This window comes from Triticum urartu, chromosome 5 (assembly GCF_003073215.2).
Source record: "Triticum urartu cultivar G1812 chromosome 5, Tu2.1, whole genome shotgun sequence".
Taxonomy (NCBI): Eukaryota; Viridiplantae; Streptophyta; class Magnoliopsida; order Poales; family Poaceae; genus Triticum; species Triticum urartu.
Window position 1 is genome coordinate 643,485,284 of NC_053026.1, and position 13,735 is coordinate 643,499,018.

Sequence of the window (13,735 nt, forward strand, 5' to 3'; positions counted from 1 at the left end):
TCTTCTATGAAGTATTTGGAGGAGGAACCCGCCTTTCAATGCCGAAGACAATCTGCGCGCCGGACTTATCGTCATTCAAGCCTGGTTCAGGGGCTACTGAGGGAGTCCTGGATTAGGGGGTGTCCGGACAACCGGATTATATCCTTTGGCCGGACTGTTGGACTATGAAGATACAAGATTGAAGACTGCGTCCCGTGTCCGGATGGGACTCTCCTTGGCGTGGAAGGCAAGCTTGGCAATACGGATATGTAGATCTCCTTCCTTGTAACCGACTCTGTGTAACCTTAGCCCCCTTCGGTGTCTATATAAACCGGAGGGTTTTAGTCCGTAGGACAACAGAAAATCATACCATAGGCTAGCTTCTAGGGTTTAGCCTCTCAAATCTCGTGGTAGATCAACTCTTGTACTACTCATATTATCAAGAATAATCAAGCAGGACGTAGGGTTTTACCTACATCAAGAGGGCCCGAACCTGGGTAAAACATCATGTCCCCTGCCTCCTGTTACCATCCGCCTTAGACGCACAGTTCGGGACCCCCTACCCGAGATCCGCCGGTTTTGACACCGACACTGTGCTTGTATGTTGATGACATACTAATATTCGGAACCAACCTCAAAGTTATTGAGGAGGTCAAGTCGTTTCTGTCTCAGAAATTTGAGATGAAAGACCTTGGTGTGGCTGATGTTATCTTGAACATCAAGCTACTAAGAGATAATGAGGGTGGGATTACACTTCTGCAATCCCACTATGTTGAGAAGGTGTTGAGTCGTTTTGGATATTCAGACTACACACCATCTCAAACACCATATGATCCTAGCGTGTTGATTCGAAAGTCCAAAGGCACGGCTATAGATCAATTGAGATACTCTCAAATCATTGGTTCACAGATGTACCTAGCGAGCACAACGAGGCCTGACATCGCGTTTGCTATGAGCAAACTGAGCCGCTTTGTTTCCAAACCGGGTGATGTACATTGGCATGCTGTTGAAAGAGTTATGCGCTATCTGAAAGGTACTATGAACTATGGACTTCACTATACCAGATACCCGTCGGTACTTGAAGGGTATAGTGATGCAAATTGGATCTCTGATGCTGATGAGAAGAAGGCCACAACTAGGTATATGTTTACTCTTGGAGGTGGCGCTGTTTCCTGGAAGTCTTGCAAGCAAACGATCTTAACGAGATCGACAATGGAAGCAGAATTAACAGCATTAGACACATCTGGTGTCGAAGCAGGATGGCTTCGAGATCTTTTGATGGACTTGCCAATGGTTGGTAAACCGGTTCCGGCTATCCTTATGAACTGCGATAATCAGACTGTCATCACCAAGATGAAAAGTTCAAAGGACAACATGAAGTCCAACAAACACATAAGAATGAGATTAAAGGCTGTCAGAAAATTAAGAAATTCCGGAGTGATAGCGTTGGAGTATGTCCATACGGCTAAGAATCTGGAAGATCCCTTTACGAAAGGGCTATCACGTGTAGTGACAGATAATGCATTGAGGGAGATGGGCATGAGACCCACATGAGTTGCCATGGTAGTAACCCAACCTATGTGATCGGAGATCCCGTGAATTAGGACCTGGGAAAACAAGCCAGTGGTGAACTGAGGAGAGTAACTATACTAACCCACTCCGTTGGAGATGCAATACTCTCGACACTGTATGGTAGGATGACTAATGTCTTAATGTGTTCCGAAGCTTATATAAGCAAGATGCTATCCTATAGAGCGATCTTTGGAGGAACACGCCTATATGAGCCCGACTGCTGGTCATAGTCTATGAGATTGGGGTGATCTCTAGTAAGCACTTGAATAGGCCAGGAGTGTGACTTATATGCTCCACCCGAAGGGTCAGCCTTCGGCAGCCTAGTACTAGTAAGACATGTGGTGAAACTTCTTTACGCCAAACTGACAATTCAAGGCATAGTCCATTGTTCAGTTGTGAAGGAGTGTAACTACTTGCTCTAGGTGAAGCTCGGCCTTAACAGGTCTTCACTGAAACACTAGTATAGCGAAACTGTAATTGGAACAAAGGACACAATGGGCTCTCGAGATCTGGTGGGGGATTGCTGAAATTTGAGATGGGCTCTAGGCCCATATAGTAATTTCTGAAAAATCTCTAAGGGCCCATGTGGGTTATATGGCACTAGGTGTAGTGGGAAGTTTAGTCCCACCCTGGAAGTGGAAAAGGAGTTGGACCTCCTTATAAGGGTTTCTCTTCTACATGTTATTGGAGCTTGAGAAGAGAAGAGGCCCTCGCGCACTCCTCCTCCGCCGCCCGCCTCGCCACGCCACGCCACGCCTCGTCACGACGCGCCGCGGGTTGCGGGATTGAGCCGAGCCGAGCTCACACCTACGCGCGTATTTTTGCCAGTCACTAACGGAGAGTTCTCTGACATCTAGGCCACGATCTGAGAAGTCAGATCATGGGCTGTCACGGACTCGGACGTGGGACGATCCCACGTCTCTTCACGCGGTTGCGCCTATATAAGTGTGCGGTGTCTTCTAACCCTAGCCGCCACGAACAGATAACATCTGCTTCCATGCGCACGCTCACCGTCGTTCCCTTGCTGCTGATGCCGCCGGTGACTCCATCCCGTCCGCCGCGTACACGGTCGACGGGAGAGGAGGTCTCCGAAACCACGCCCTTCTGGTTCCTGTACGGGGTGAGGGGCGAATAGGTTTTTGGGCAGCGATTACGCGACTGCTCGCTTCCGATCATCTACTTCCTCTACGTCCGCGTCGCCTTCATCATCACCATGTCCACCGACGCCGAACGTGCCGCCGCCGAGAAAGCTGAAGCCGACAAGAAGGCCGCCGAGGACACCGCTACAGCCACCAAAGCCACGGCCTCTGCATGGCCTACTGGAGGGTATAACTCATTTATCCCGCTCCTACTGTTTTGTGTTTTAGCCATGGTAGCATTACGTTGATCTTTCTGCAATTAGCGTAGTATGTGCTAGCTTGGCTGAATATCAGTATGCGTTTATTTGTGTCAATGCCATGCTAGTGATTTACTCGTGGATTAATTTAATCGAGAAATTGCCTATTTACTCAACACAAGCTGGTGCAGAAGGTTGTCATGGAGCTCTCACCTGTATGGATGGTGAGCCCAGGGCCGAGCGACCTGGCGTTTGGTGGCAGCCAGTCGTTTGCACTCAAGAATGTGGAGCACAAGGAGGTGAATGGAACTTTGCTGCTTGAGGGATATTTGTAGCATCTTATCTTCTCTGTCTGAGGATTCGTGGCCTCCTGTTGTAAACACTCAGCCATGAGAACTTGAGCCTCAAGCTGCATTCCTTCTTAAAACCCCACCACCTCGACCCCGCTCCTGCGCTCTCCCATCCTCCGATCCGCCATGGCGTCGGAGTGCGAGGTCACGCCGGACGACCAGCACGAGCACCTGCGCCCTGAGGGCACGGAGCCGCTGGAGCGCATCGCCGTGGACTACACGCCGGACGCCTGCCACCACGCGCCGGCGTCCGGCGAGATCCACGTCACCTACGACCACCGCGGCGGGGCGCGCTGGCGGTCGCGCGGCCGCTTCCTGCCGGGCTGCGCCGTGGCCGCCGCGGTCCGCGCCCCCGCCGGAGACACCGCGGGGCTCAACTACAACCTCTACCTGTCGTCGCTGGAGGGCTCCAGCGACATGGACGAGATCGACTTCGAGTTCCTCGGCAACGACAAGCGCGCCGTGCAGACCAACTTGTTCGTGGCGGGGGGCGGCGGCAGGGAGATGGTCCACCAACTCCCCTTCGACTCCTCGGACGGGTTCCACCACTACGCCGTCGCGTGGAGCGCCGAGGCCGTGGAGTGGCGCGTCGACGGGGAGGTGATCCGGCGGGAGGAGCGGCGCGAGGGGGAGCCGTGGCCGGAGAAGCCCATGTACCTGTACGCCTCCTTGTGGGACGCGAGCGACGTCGACGAGGGGAAGTGGACCGGCACGTACCATGGCCGCGACGCGCCCTACGTCTGCAGCTACAGAGACGTCAGGGTGCCCGTTGTGAGAGAGGAAGAAGAATGTCAGGATGATGCGAACGCCGGAGATGAGGCCGGTGCTGCGGGGGAGGAGGAGGTTGATGCCGAAGCTGGTAAAGATTAGATGTCGGCGTTGTCCCGCCTCTGATCGTGCCACCAGCAATGTGGAATTAGCTATACTATCTTGGTCATGAGCGCTGCAATAAAAGATTCATGAATTATTTGCCGTGGAGGAAAAACAATGAAACACACACAGTTCATTTGAACACTTGTTTTTCTTAATGTTGCATAGTACGTTTAGACAATACTCCTATAATAACAGAGATTGAACCCATAACTGTCAAAAAAGAGAGATTGAACCCATAATATTATTAGTGCAAAATACATGGACCACATAAAATACGTGTGGTTAATACGATGATGGTCTTCATCAACATAGCTAACGTATCTCCTTCCCTATTCGGAAAAAAAAACGTACACCCTCCGTTTTTATTTACTTCGCATATTAGCTTTGGTCAAAGTCAAACTATATAAACTTTGACAAAATTTATAGACAAAAATATTAACATGTACAATTACAAATCAATACCATTAGATTCATTATTGAGCGCACTTTCGCATCATATAAAATTGTTATCGTAAATATTTATATTCTTTCATATAAATTTGGTCAAACTTTATGAAGTTTGACTTCAGTCAACTGTAATATGCAGAGTAAATAAAAACAAAGGGAGTATCTCCTTCCCACAAACAAGCATGCCTACTACGAATAATGTTCGTGGTATCTTCATTCTCCCCCTCTTGAATGAGATCTGTTAATGCCGCCGTATTTTATAGCACTGAAAGCGCTGGTGAAGCCATCTGGGCTGGGTGCCTTGTCACTCGGCATTTGGTCCACGGCACTCTTGACCTCCTTCTCGTGAATGGTTCGTCAATGCCCTTTAGGTCTGTGTGCCCCAAATTTGGGTTCTCCCAATTAAAATCTTGGGTTGTTGCATGACCCCTACCAATGGCATTGGAAAAATGACTCTGGACAATAGTTTCCTTCACCAAGTGATCAATTACCCAACCATTGTTATGCTTTAGCCTATGGATGTGCTTTTTCGTCGTCTCCTATTGACTCCAAGGTGAAATTTTTTGTGTTGGCATCACCCTCCTTGATGTTATCAACGCTTCTTGCGTGCCCTTTCCAATACGGCAAGGCCCGTAACCCTCCTCTTAAGCCTAGCCCTCAGATCCTGCTCGTCAGGAGAGAGAGGTCACGATTCTTGGGTGATGTCGAGTTGAAGGATGATCAACAAGGCGGCGTGGAGTTGAAGCCTACCTTTGGAGAAGAGCCCCTTGCTCCACTTGGAGAGATGCAAGCTTGCTTTCTTGAGCTAACAAGATTTGGCATGGCTCAAGGTGGGTGGATGGTTCCTGCCAAACATGCTGCGTAATATCCATAAATCCCAGAATCCTTGTCCAAAAGTTTTCAGACTTGAAACTGCAAGGGCATCCAGGGCCCCTCTCATCAGCAAGGAGAATCGGGCAATGGTCAGACAGGGAGCTTGAAAGTGCATGGAGAATGTGGGTGTCAAACTTAATGTCCCACTCGACATTGCAAAAGATGGAGTCGAGCTTGCACATAGTCGGGTTTGACCGCTCATTACTCCAAGTGAAACTATAAAGCGGTGTAGTGCGACTCCAAAGCGGACGCGGGTTCAGGCTTAAGTTCACATGGCTCGGTGTTTACAACAGGAGGCCACAAATCCTCAGACAGAAAAGATAAGATGCTACAAATATCCCTCAAGCAGCAAAGTTCCATTCACCTCCTTGTGCTCCACGTTCTTGAGTGGAAACGACTGGCTGCCACCAAACGCCAGGTCGCTCGGCCCTGGGCTCACCACCCAGACAGGTGAGAGCTCCACAACAACCTTCTGCACCAGCTTGTCCTCTTGAAACTTGCTCAGCAGCGGCACCAGGACGCCTCCGGCATCTCGGAAATCAACCAGCACACTGCACAACCCTCGATCCGCGAGAAGTCGGAGGATGGACTCTAGGTTCATCTGGTCGAGGACTGAGACGCTGACTCCCGATGGCTCCACGGCGACGGGACTATCAGCCAGGACTATGGCGTTAGATGCAGACTCTTCATTGAGAAACGGGATGTGTACTTTGGAACCTTCTCCCTGCGCTATGATGATGTAAAGAGGCTGCTTTGCGCCAGCCTCGCGTGATATTGGTAAGGTAGTCGCCTTGGCCATGTCGCTTGAAATTATAACTCCGTCGTATTCTTTCGCTAGTTGCGAGTAGTATCCTCCTGGTTGATCAGCTCCGCTCCCAATTTGATTTATGACAGTTCCGTTCATCGAGAGTGTAGTTCTGGTTTCAGTGTAACAGATAAAACATCAGCAGCAGCACACATCATATTCAGACAAAAAGAACCAACGCACCTGATATGCAACAGTACAAACTATAAACATTAAACATTACTACACTAAAATGGCTGAAGCAATGAGCACCCTACGTTTTTTAACCACAGATGTGAAACACAAATTTTGAACATGCTGTGCAACTTAGATTTGAAGGGGAGCCTTGGCGCAGTGGTAAAGCTGCTGCCTTGTGACCAACAGGTCACGGGTTCAAGTCCTGGAATCAGCCTCTTGCAGAAATGTAGGGAAAGGCTGCGTACAATAGACCCAAAGTGGTCGGACCCTTCTCCGGACCCTGCACAAGCGGGAGCTACATGCACCGGGGCTGCCCTTTTGTGCAACTTAGATTTCAAAATTATGCTACACCTATAATTATAAATTAGCAAAAATACTAGAATCCTAGGAAGATACTTGTAGTTGGATATTTACCTCAAAGTTGCAAAGGCCTTCCCAGTAAGCATACGGTGAATGTAAGCCTCATTTAATCTGAGACATAATGCTTCCTCCACGCCAACCCTTACATCTATGCCGGCATTTCTGAGTTTTTCAATCCCTTTGGATGCTACAATAGGATTTGGGTCAGTCATCCCCACCACAACCTCCTTAACTTTGGCTTTGATGAGTGCTTCAGTGCAGGGAGGGGTTCTCCCGTAGTGGTTGCAGGGCTCCAGACTCACATAAGCTGTTGCATTCTCTGCTAAATGCCCTGCGTCCCTCAAAGCAAATACCTGCAGATAGAGCCACATATTAGCAACACCATACTTGGCTACGAGCCTATGAAATTATCAGCACCATTGTACTTTAGTGGCCCAAGTTCTTATGCAAGCAAAAAACATAGGTTCTGCTACCTATACGTAATAGGGTAATAGCCGAATACTACATAGGTGCTGGTTATTGTTGTGTATGACTGAAAACCACTGCATACTGTTGGCATACTGACTACAGGTGATATTTCCTAAATAGTACTCCCTCCGTCTCATAATGTAAGACATTTTTTCAATTTATTTCTTCATAATAGCATTAGCTGAGATCATATTGTTGTGTATGACTGAAAACTACTGCATACTGTTGACATACTGGCTACAAGTGATATTTCCTAAATATTTGTTTGGTGTTAGATGTATCTATCATCTGCTGGACAGCTGCAGTAGAAGTGAACAATTTATGACATAATGCAGTATTGGAACAGTACTGCTTAATGTAGCGCTGGTTTTTCCTGAATGAGTAAAATATATGTGAAATTAGGGATCATATGAAGATTGTGAACTGCTAACAGGCCAGGCTACTGGTAGATGGTTGTTCAATTCACAGGCTTGCAATAAACATCATCCGACAAATCCTTGGTAGTCCAAAAAGAGTGAGCATCAAATTGAGAAGAAGAAGGGTGAGAGGGGTGACCTCGGCGTGGGGCTGCCCGGCTTTGGGGTGGAATCCCTCGCCGACGACTTGGCCTTCGCTGACGATGACGCAGCCCACCATGGGGTTGGGGCTGGTGTGCCCGGCTGCCGTCCACGCCAGCTCGACGCACCGCCGCATGTAGTGCGCGTCCATGTCCCCCGCCTGCGCCTGGCACCGCACGCCGGCCGCGAGCCCGCGCGCGCCGCCGCTGCCGACCGCGAGGCGGGCGCGGCAGGGGGAGGCCGCGGCGGATGCGGGGCGCGGGGCGAGGCGGGGGCGCGAGAAGAGCGAGGAGGAGATCATGTCAGACCGAAGAGAGGAGGCCAGCCAATCCAGCGAGATGTGGGGGCGCCGAGCCTGGCTTTTGGATTCCCTGTAAGCTGCCTCGACTGCCTGCGTGCAGCTGTCGCGGTTGGCGTGGCCGGCTTGCGAGGCAACACCGGCGAGGTCTCGCCGCCGCGCGGAGCTGCTCAGGCCGCGGCGGCCGGAGACGGGGAGGCGGCGTCGCGCGGTCCTGGGGGGATAAGGAATCCCGGCGCGGCTGCGATGCCGACGGGGAGGGGCGCGGCGCAGCTTGGCGGGAGGAGTCGCGCGGCAGCGAGCTCGACGGTGAGGGGCGGCGCGGCGCGGCGCGCAGAGGAAGGAGACTCTGTTCCCTTCCTCACCCGAGCGCACCCGACCGGCCGAACCGCAGCATAGGAGAAAAAATGACTCGGGGGTATTTTGACAGGTGGGCCCAAAGACGGAAAACGAGAGAAAAATATATCAATATCCACAATATGAAATTTATATCATTTGATCGATCATGGAAGGTAGTTCAATATTTTATCTATTAGGTATTGCAGATGTTTCTATTTTGTTCTATAATGTTGGTCAAACTTTCAACTGGTTGACTTGCACGAAAATCAATACACTTTATATTCTGAACCGGAGGAAATATATCTTCTAAATTTTACTAAAAGGCAATGCATTTTTTTTAAATGTCCATTGCACTCTCAGAAGATATTTCACTTTCCCGTGAAGAAAAGAAGACTTTTTATTTTCACAATTTGCAAGATTTTGTTCGAGAAAACTCACATGAGTGTTGCCTTTTAATTAAACGGCATGCGAACTACTCGTGAAAAGAGAAAACAACTAGATCTGTGTAAGCAAATATCCGCCAAAGGCTTGGTTAGCCACTTCTCGGTAGGTCATCCTCTTGTCGGTGAATACACGACAGTTCCTCTCCTTCCAAATGTTCCAGAGCAAGTATGTCATGATCTCACTACGCTCCCTCACGCTCCGCTCAGAGGCACTCGCGAGGAACCCAACCCACCACGGGTTTATGGAAGAATCAGCGTTAGACGGGCTTGGCATGGTCATCTCCTTGGCAACATTGACAATCCTCCATACCTCCTAGGAGAAGGCGCAATCTCGACATAGGTGAGCGGAAGTCACAATGAATGCAAGAAAGAGATGACAGATCAAATTGTGTGGCCATCCACGGATTGCAAAATTCTCCGCCGTGAGGATTCTACCGTGTTGTACCAACTAGGCGAAGAGTTGCATTTGGGGGTGGCCCGACCCTTCTGAACCTTAATAGAGCGAAAAGGCGTCAATCTTCCGGGCTCCTGGCCCAATGGCCAAAGCGCAGTGGTGTCTCTTAGCTGACGCTGGTTCGAGCCTCAACTTGCCTTGACTCGCATGTTGTGTCTTACGTTCTCCTTTTAATTAAAAAACGTAGGGGATGCTCCCCCTACTGGTCTTATTTCCCATTTGCAAGATATGAGCTTCAAATTCTATACTATATTGGTTGGTTAACTTTACTTATCTACGATCCATCAAACCACTATCTCCTCTCTAAACCCTAGAAAGGAGATTTTTCGGGTGCGCCATGTAGTCGCCCTACCTCCGCCGGTAGGTCGTTGTCCCACTACTCTTCCACCATGAAGCTTTTGGGGTGGGGATACTAGATGGAGCTCTTTTTTCCTTTGGGGCAGGGGGGAGGGTTATTATGCGGTGGCGCTTATCTTGATCTACCAAATAAAGTTTTCATGAGCCTCCCTACGCAAATGGTGTCTATTGTGGTACATCAATTGCTTGTTGCAGCGTACTCAAGTCAATTTTTTTTTGGGTGAACTAGTGATCTAATTTGAGGGTTACTCATGTCAGACTTCTTTTAAAAAATAAGGGAGCTAAATTTTAGGGGCTGGGTTAGATCCATGTTTTTTTAACTCTTCAAATTGGAGGAGCTAAGGTTTAAGAAGACATTTAAGAAGTTCAAATTTAAGGGTTCTGTTATAGATACCATGTATGCTAAGAGCATCTACAACGGGACATAGCAAATATGAACTCTTAAACGCTCGCGGACGCGCCCGGTTAATGACCGGGCGTGCCCGTTTTGAGCCCCTATTTATCCGTCCACGCAACCACACTCCTCATTTTTCTTCGCATATGCCCGGTCACATGCATGTGATTGGTGGAGATAAAGAGAGAGAAATAGAAGAATGTATAAAGAAAGAGAAAAGGTGGTACGGGGTGCGACCGCGTCCGATGTGGCGGAATGCCCGAGCGCGTCCACAAGCCCTCATATGCTCCCCATATTTGAGATGGATATGAGGGTTCACGGATAGCCCAGTCATATAGGGATGATATGAAGGGTCCGGTTGGGTCACGTTTTTCCTTCTCTCTCATGTCTAGTCACTGATCGGGCGCGTCCGCGGGCGTATGAGTGATGGTTTGAGGCATCCGGCTATAAATGCTCTAAATGCCTTTTGTATGAACTAGTGATGTAAAGAAAAAAACAATTAGAGAGCTAAGTTTAGCGGGAGTCTGTGGCTTCTTAACTCCTCAAATTTGAGTTGGTAAGAGTATCTACAGTCGGACTTGGCAAATCCGACCCCTCAAACGCTCGCGGATGCGCCCGGACGTGTCCGCGAACAGTGACCGGTCGCCCCTCAAAAAATGCATTACACATCCGGATACCTCAAATTAGAAACCTCAAATTCATATTAAGACATGCAACAAAAAGATCTTTAATGGGAGCTTCGTCTGGTTCCGCTCCCGCCCGCCCGGCTCCACCCTGGCCATGTCCAGCGGCTGGTTACGCCCCTCAGAGTGTTGGTCCGGTCGGTGGCAAGGTAGGGTAGGGCATGGGACACGAGCCAGCTCACGGGACTCAAGGCACCGCCGTCTCCCAAGTCCTACTCTTTATCATCGGAGACCGGAACACGAACGGTGCCGGTGGACGTCAGATCGGCGACGAATCCCTCCGGGGACGAGCCGCCGACGTCCACCACGATGTGGTTGTGGCGCCTGGATTGATGTGCCATACAGGGCGTTGCAGAATGCGACTCCACCTCGCCGACGTCCGCCGCCGCCTCTGATAACCCACAAGTATAGGGGATCGCAACAGTTTTCGAGGATAGAGTATTCAACCCAAATTTATTGATTCAGCACAAGGGGAGCCAAAGAATATTCTCAAGTATTAGAAGCTGAGTTGTCAATTCAACCACACCTAGAAACTTAATATCTGCAGCAAAGTATTTAGTAGCAAAGTAATATGATAGTAGTGGTAACGATAGCAAAAGGTAACGGTAGCAAAAGTAATATTTTTGAGTTTTGTAGTGATTGTAACAGTAGCAACGGAAAAGTAAATAAGCAAAGAACAATATATGAAAAGCTCGTAGGCATTGGATCGGTGATGGAGAATTATGCCGGATGCGATCGATCATGTAGCAGTCATAACCTAGGGTGACACAGAACTAGCTCCAGTTCATCAATGTAATGTAGGCATGTATTCTGAATATAGTCATACGTGCTTATGGAAAAGAACTTGCATGACATCTTTTGTCCTACCCTCCCGTGGCAGCGGGGTCCTAGTGGAAACTAAGGGATATTAAGGCCACCTTTTAATAGAGTACCGGACCAAAGCATTAACACATAGTGAATACATGAACTCCTCAAACTACGGTCATCACCGGTAAGTATCCCGATTATTGTCACTTCGGGGTTAACGGATCATAACACATAATAGGTGACTATAGACTTGCAAGATAGGATCAAGAACTCTCATATATTGATGAAAACATAATAGGTTTAGATCTGAAATCATGGCACTCAGGCCCTAGTGACAAGCATTAAGCATAGCAAAGTCATAGCAACATCAATCTCAGAACATAGTGGATACTAGGGATTAAACCCTAACAAAACTAACTCGATTACATGATAAATCTCATCCAACCCATCACCGTCAATCTAGCCTATGATGGAATTACTCACGCACGGCGGTGAGCATCATGAAATTGGTGATGGCGGCTCCGTATCGTAAAACGTGATGAATCCTTCTCCCTGATTTTTTTCTCCCCAAAAGTGAATATATGGAGTCAAGGTTGAGGTCGGTGGAGCGTCATGGGGCCCACGAGGCAGGGGGCACCCAGGGGGTAGGGCACGCCCCCACCCTCGTGGACAGGGTGTGGCCCACCTAGCGTGGATCTTTCTTCCAGTATTTTTTATATATTCCAAAATAATTCTCCGTCGATTTTCAGGCCATTCCGAGAACTTTTATTTCTGCACACAAAAATAACACCATGGCAATTCTGTTGAAAATAGCGTCAGTCCGGGTTAGTTCCATTCAAATCATGCAAGTTAGAGTCCAAAACAAGGGCAAAAGTGTTTGGAAAAGTAGATACGACGGAGACGTCTCAACTCCCCCAAGCTTAATCCTTTGCTTGTCCTCAAGCAATTTAGTTGATAAACTGAAAGTGATAAAGAAAAACTTTTACAAACTCTGTTTGCTCTTGTTGTGGTAAATATGTAAAGCCACCATTCAGGTTTTCAGCAAAGATTATGAACTAACCATATTCACAATAACACTTAGGTCTCATGTTTACTCATATCAATGGCATAATCAACTAGCGAGCAATAATAATAAATCTCGGATGACAACACTTTCTCAAAATAATCATGATATGATATGACAAGATGGTATCTCGCTAGCCCTTTCTGAGACTGCAAAACATAAATGCAGAGCACCTTTAAAGATCAAGGACTGACTAGACATTGTAATTCATGGTAAAAGAGATCCAGTCAAGTCATACTCAATGTAAACTAACAGTAATGGATGCAAATGCAGCGGTGCTCTCCAACTGGTGCTTTTTAATAAGAGGATGATGACTCAACATAAAAGTAAATAGATAGGCCCTTCGTAGAGGGAAGCAGGGATTTGAAGAGGTGCCAGAGCTCGGTTTTGAAATAGATATGAATAATATTTTGAGCGGTATACTTTCATTGTCAACATAACAATCGAGAGATCTCGATATCTTCCATGCTACGCACATTATAGGCAGTTCCCAAACAGAATGGTAAAGTTTATACTCTCCCTCCACCAACAAGCATCAATCCATGGTTTGCTCGAAACAACGAGTGCCTCCAACTAACAAGAGTCCCGTGGGAGTTTTGTTTGCAGTTATTTTGATTTGATTTGCATAAAGCATGGGACTGGGCATCCCAGTGACCAGCCATTTTCTCATCAGTGAAGAGCAGAGTCCACTCCTCTTGAGAATAACCCGCCTAGCATGGAAGATACAGACAGCCCTAGTTGATACATGAGTTGTTCGAGCATACAAAACAGAATGTTTATTTGAAGGTTCAGAGTTTGGCACATACAAATTTACTTGGAACGGCAGGTAGATACCGTATATAGGTAGGTATGGTGGACTCATATGGAACAACTTTGGGGTTTATGGAATTGGATGCACAAGCAGTATTCCCGCTTAGTACAAGTGAAGGCTAGAAAAAGACTGGGAAGCGACCAGCTAGAGAGCGACAACAGTCATGAACATGCATTAAAATTAATCTACACCGAACGCAAGCATGAGTAGGATATAATGCACCATGAACATAAATATCGTAGAGGCTATGTTGATTTTGTTTCAACTACATGCGTGAAAATGTGCCAAG

The 13,735-nt window shown here is 48.1% G+C and overlaps 2 protein-coding genes and 1 pseudogene across 2 annotated transcripts; 2 read left to right on the top strand and 1 right to left on the bottom strand.

Moving 5' to 3' along the window:
- LOC125507615 overlaps positions 1-3,222 on the top strand; it is a 110,074-nt pseudogene extending 106,852 nt beyond the window's left edge.
- On the top strand, positions 3,221-4,249 carry LOC125511544 (xyloglucan endotransglucosylase/hydrolase protein 31-like). The gene has a single exon (XM_048676943.1). The coding sequence runs from the start codon at positions 3,364-3,366 to the stop codon at positions 4,105-4,107; it is 744 nt and encodes a 247-aa protein (XP_048532900.1). The 5' UTR covers positions 3,221-3,363; the 3' UTR covers positions 4,108-4,249.
- Positions 4,250-5,619: 1,370 nt separating this feature from the next.
- Positions 5,620-8,545, bottom strand: LOC125507616 (riboflavin biosynthesis protein PYRD, chloroplastic-like; the record flags this gene model as incomplete). The annotated part of the gene is made up of 3 exons (XM_048672144.1): positions 5,620-6,347; positions 6,827-7,125; positions 7,796-8,545. Coding segments are annotated over 3 exons (1,638 nt in total), but the record flags the coding sequence as incomplete, so codon positions are not given.
- Between the last annotated feature and the right edge of the window lie 5,190 nt (positions 8,546-13,735).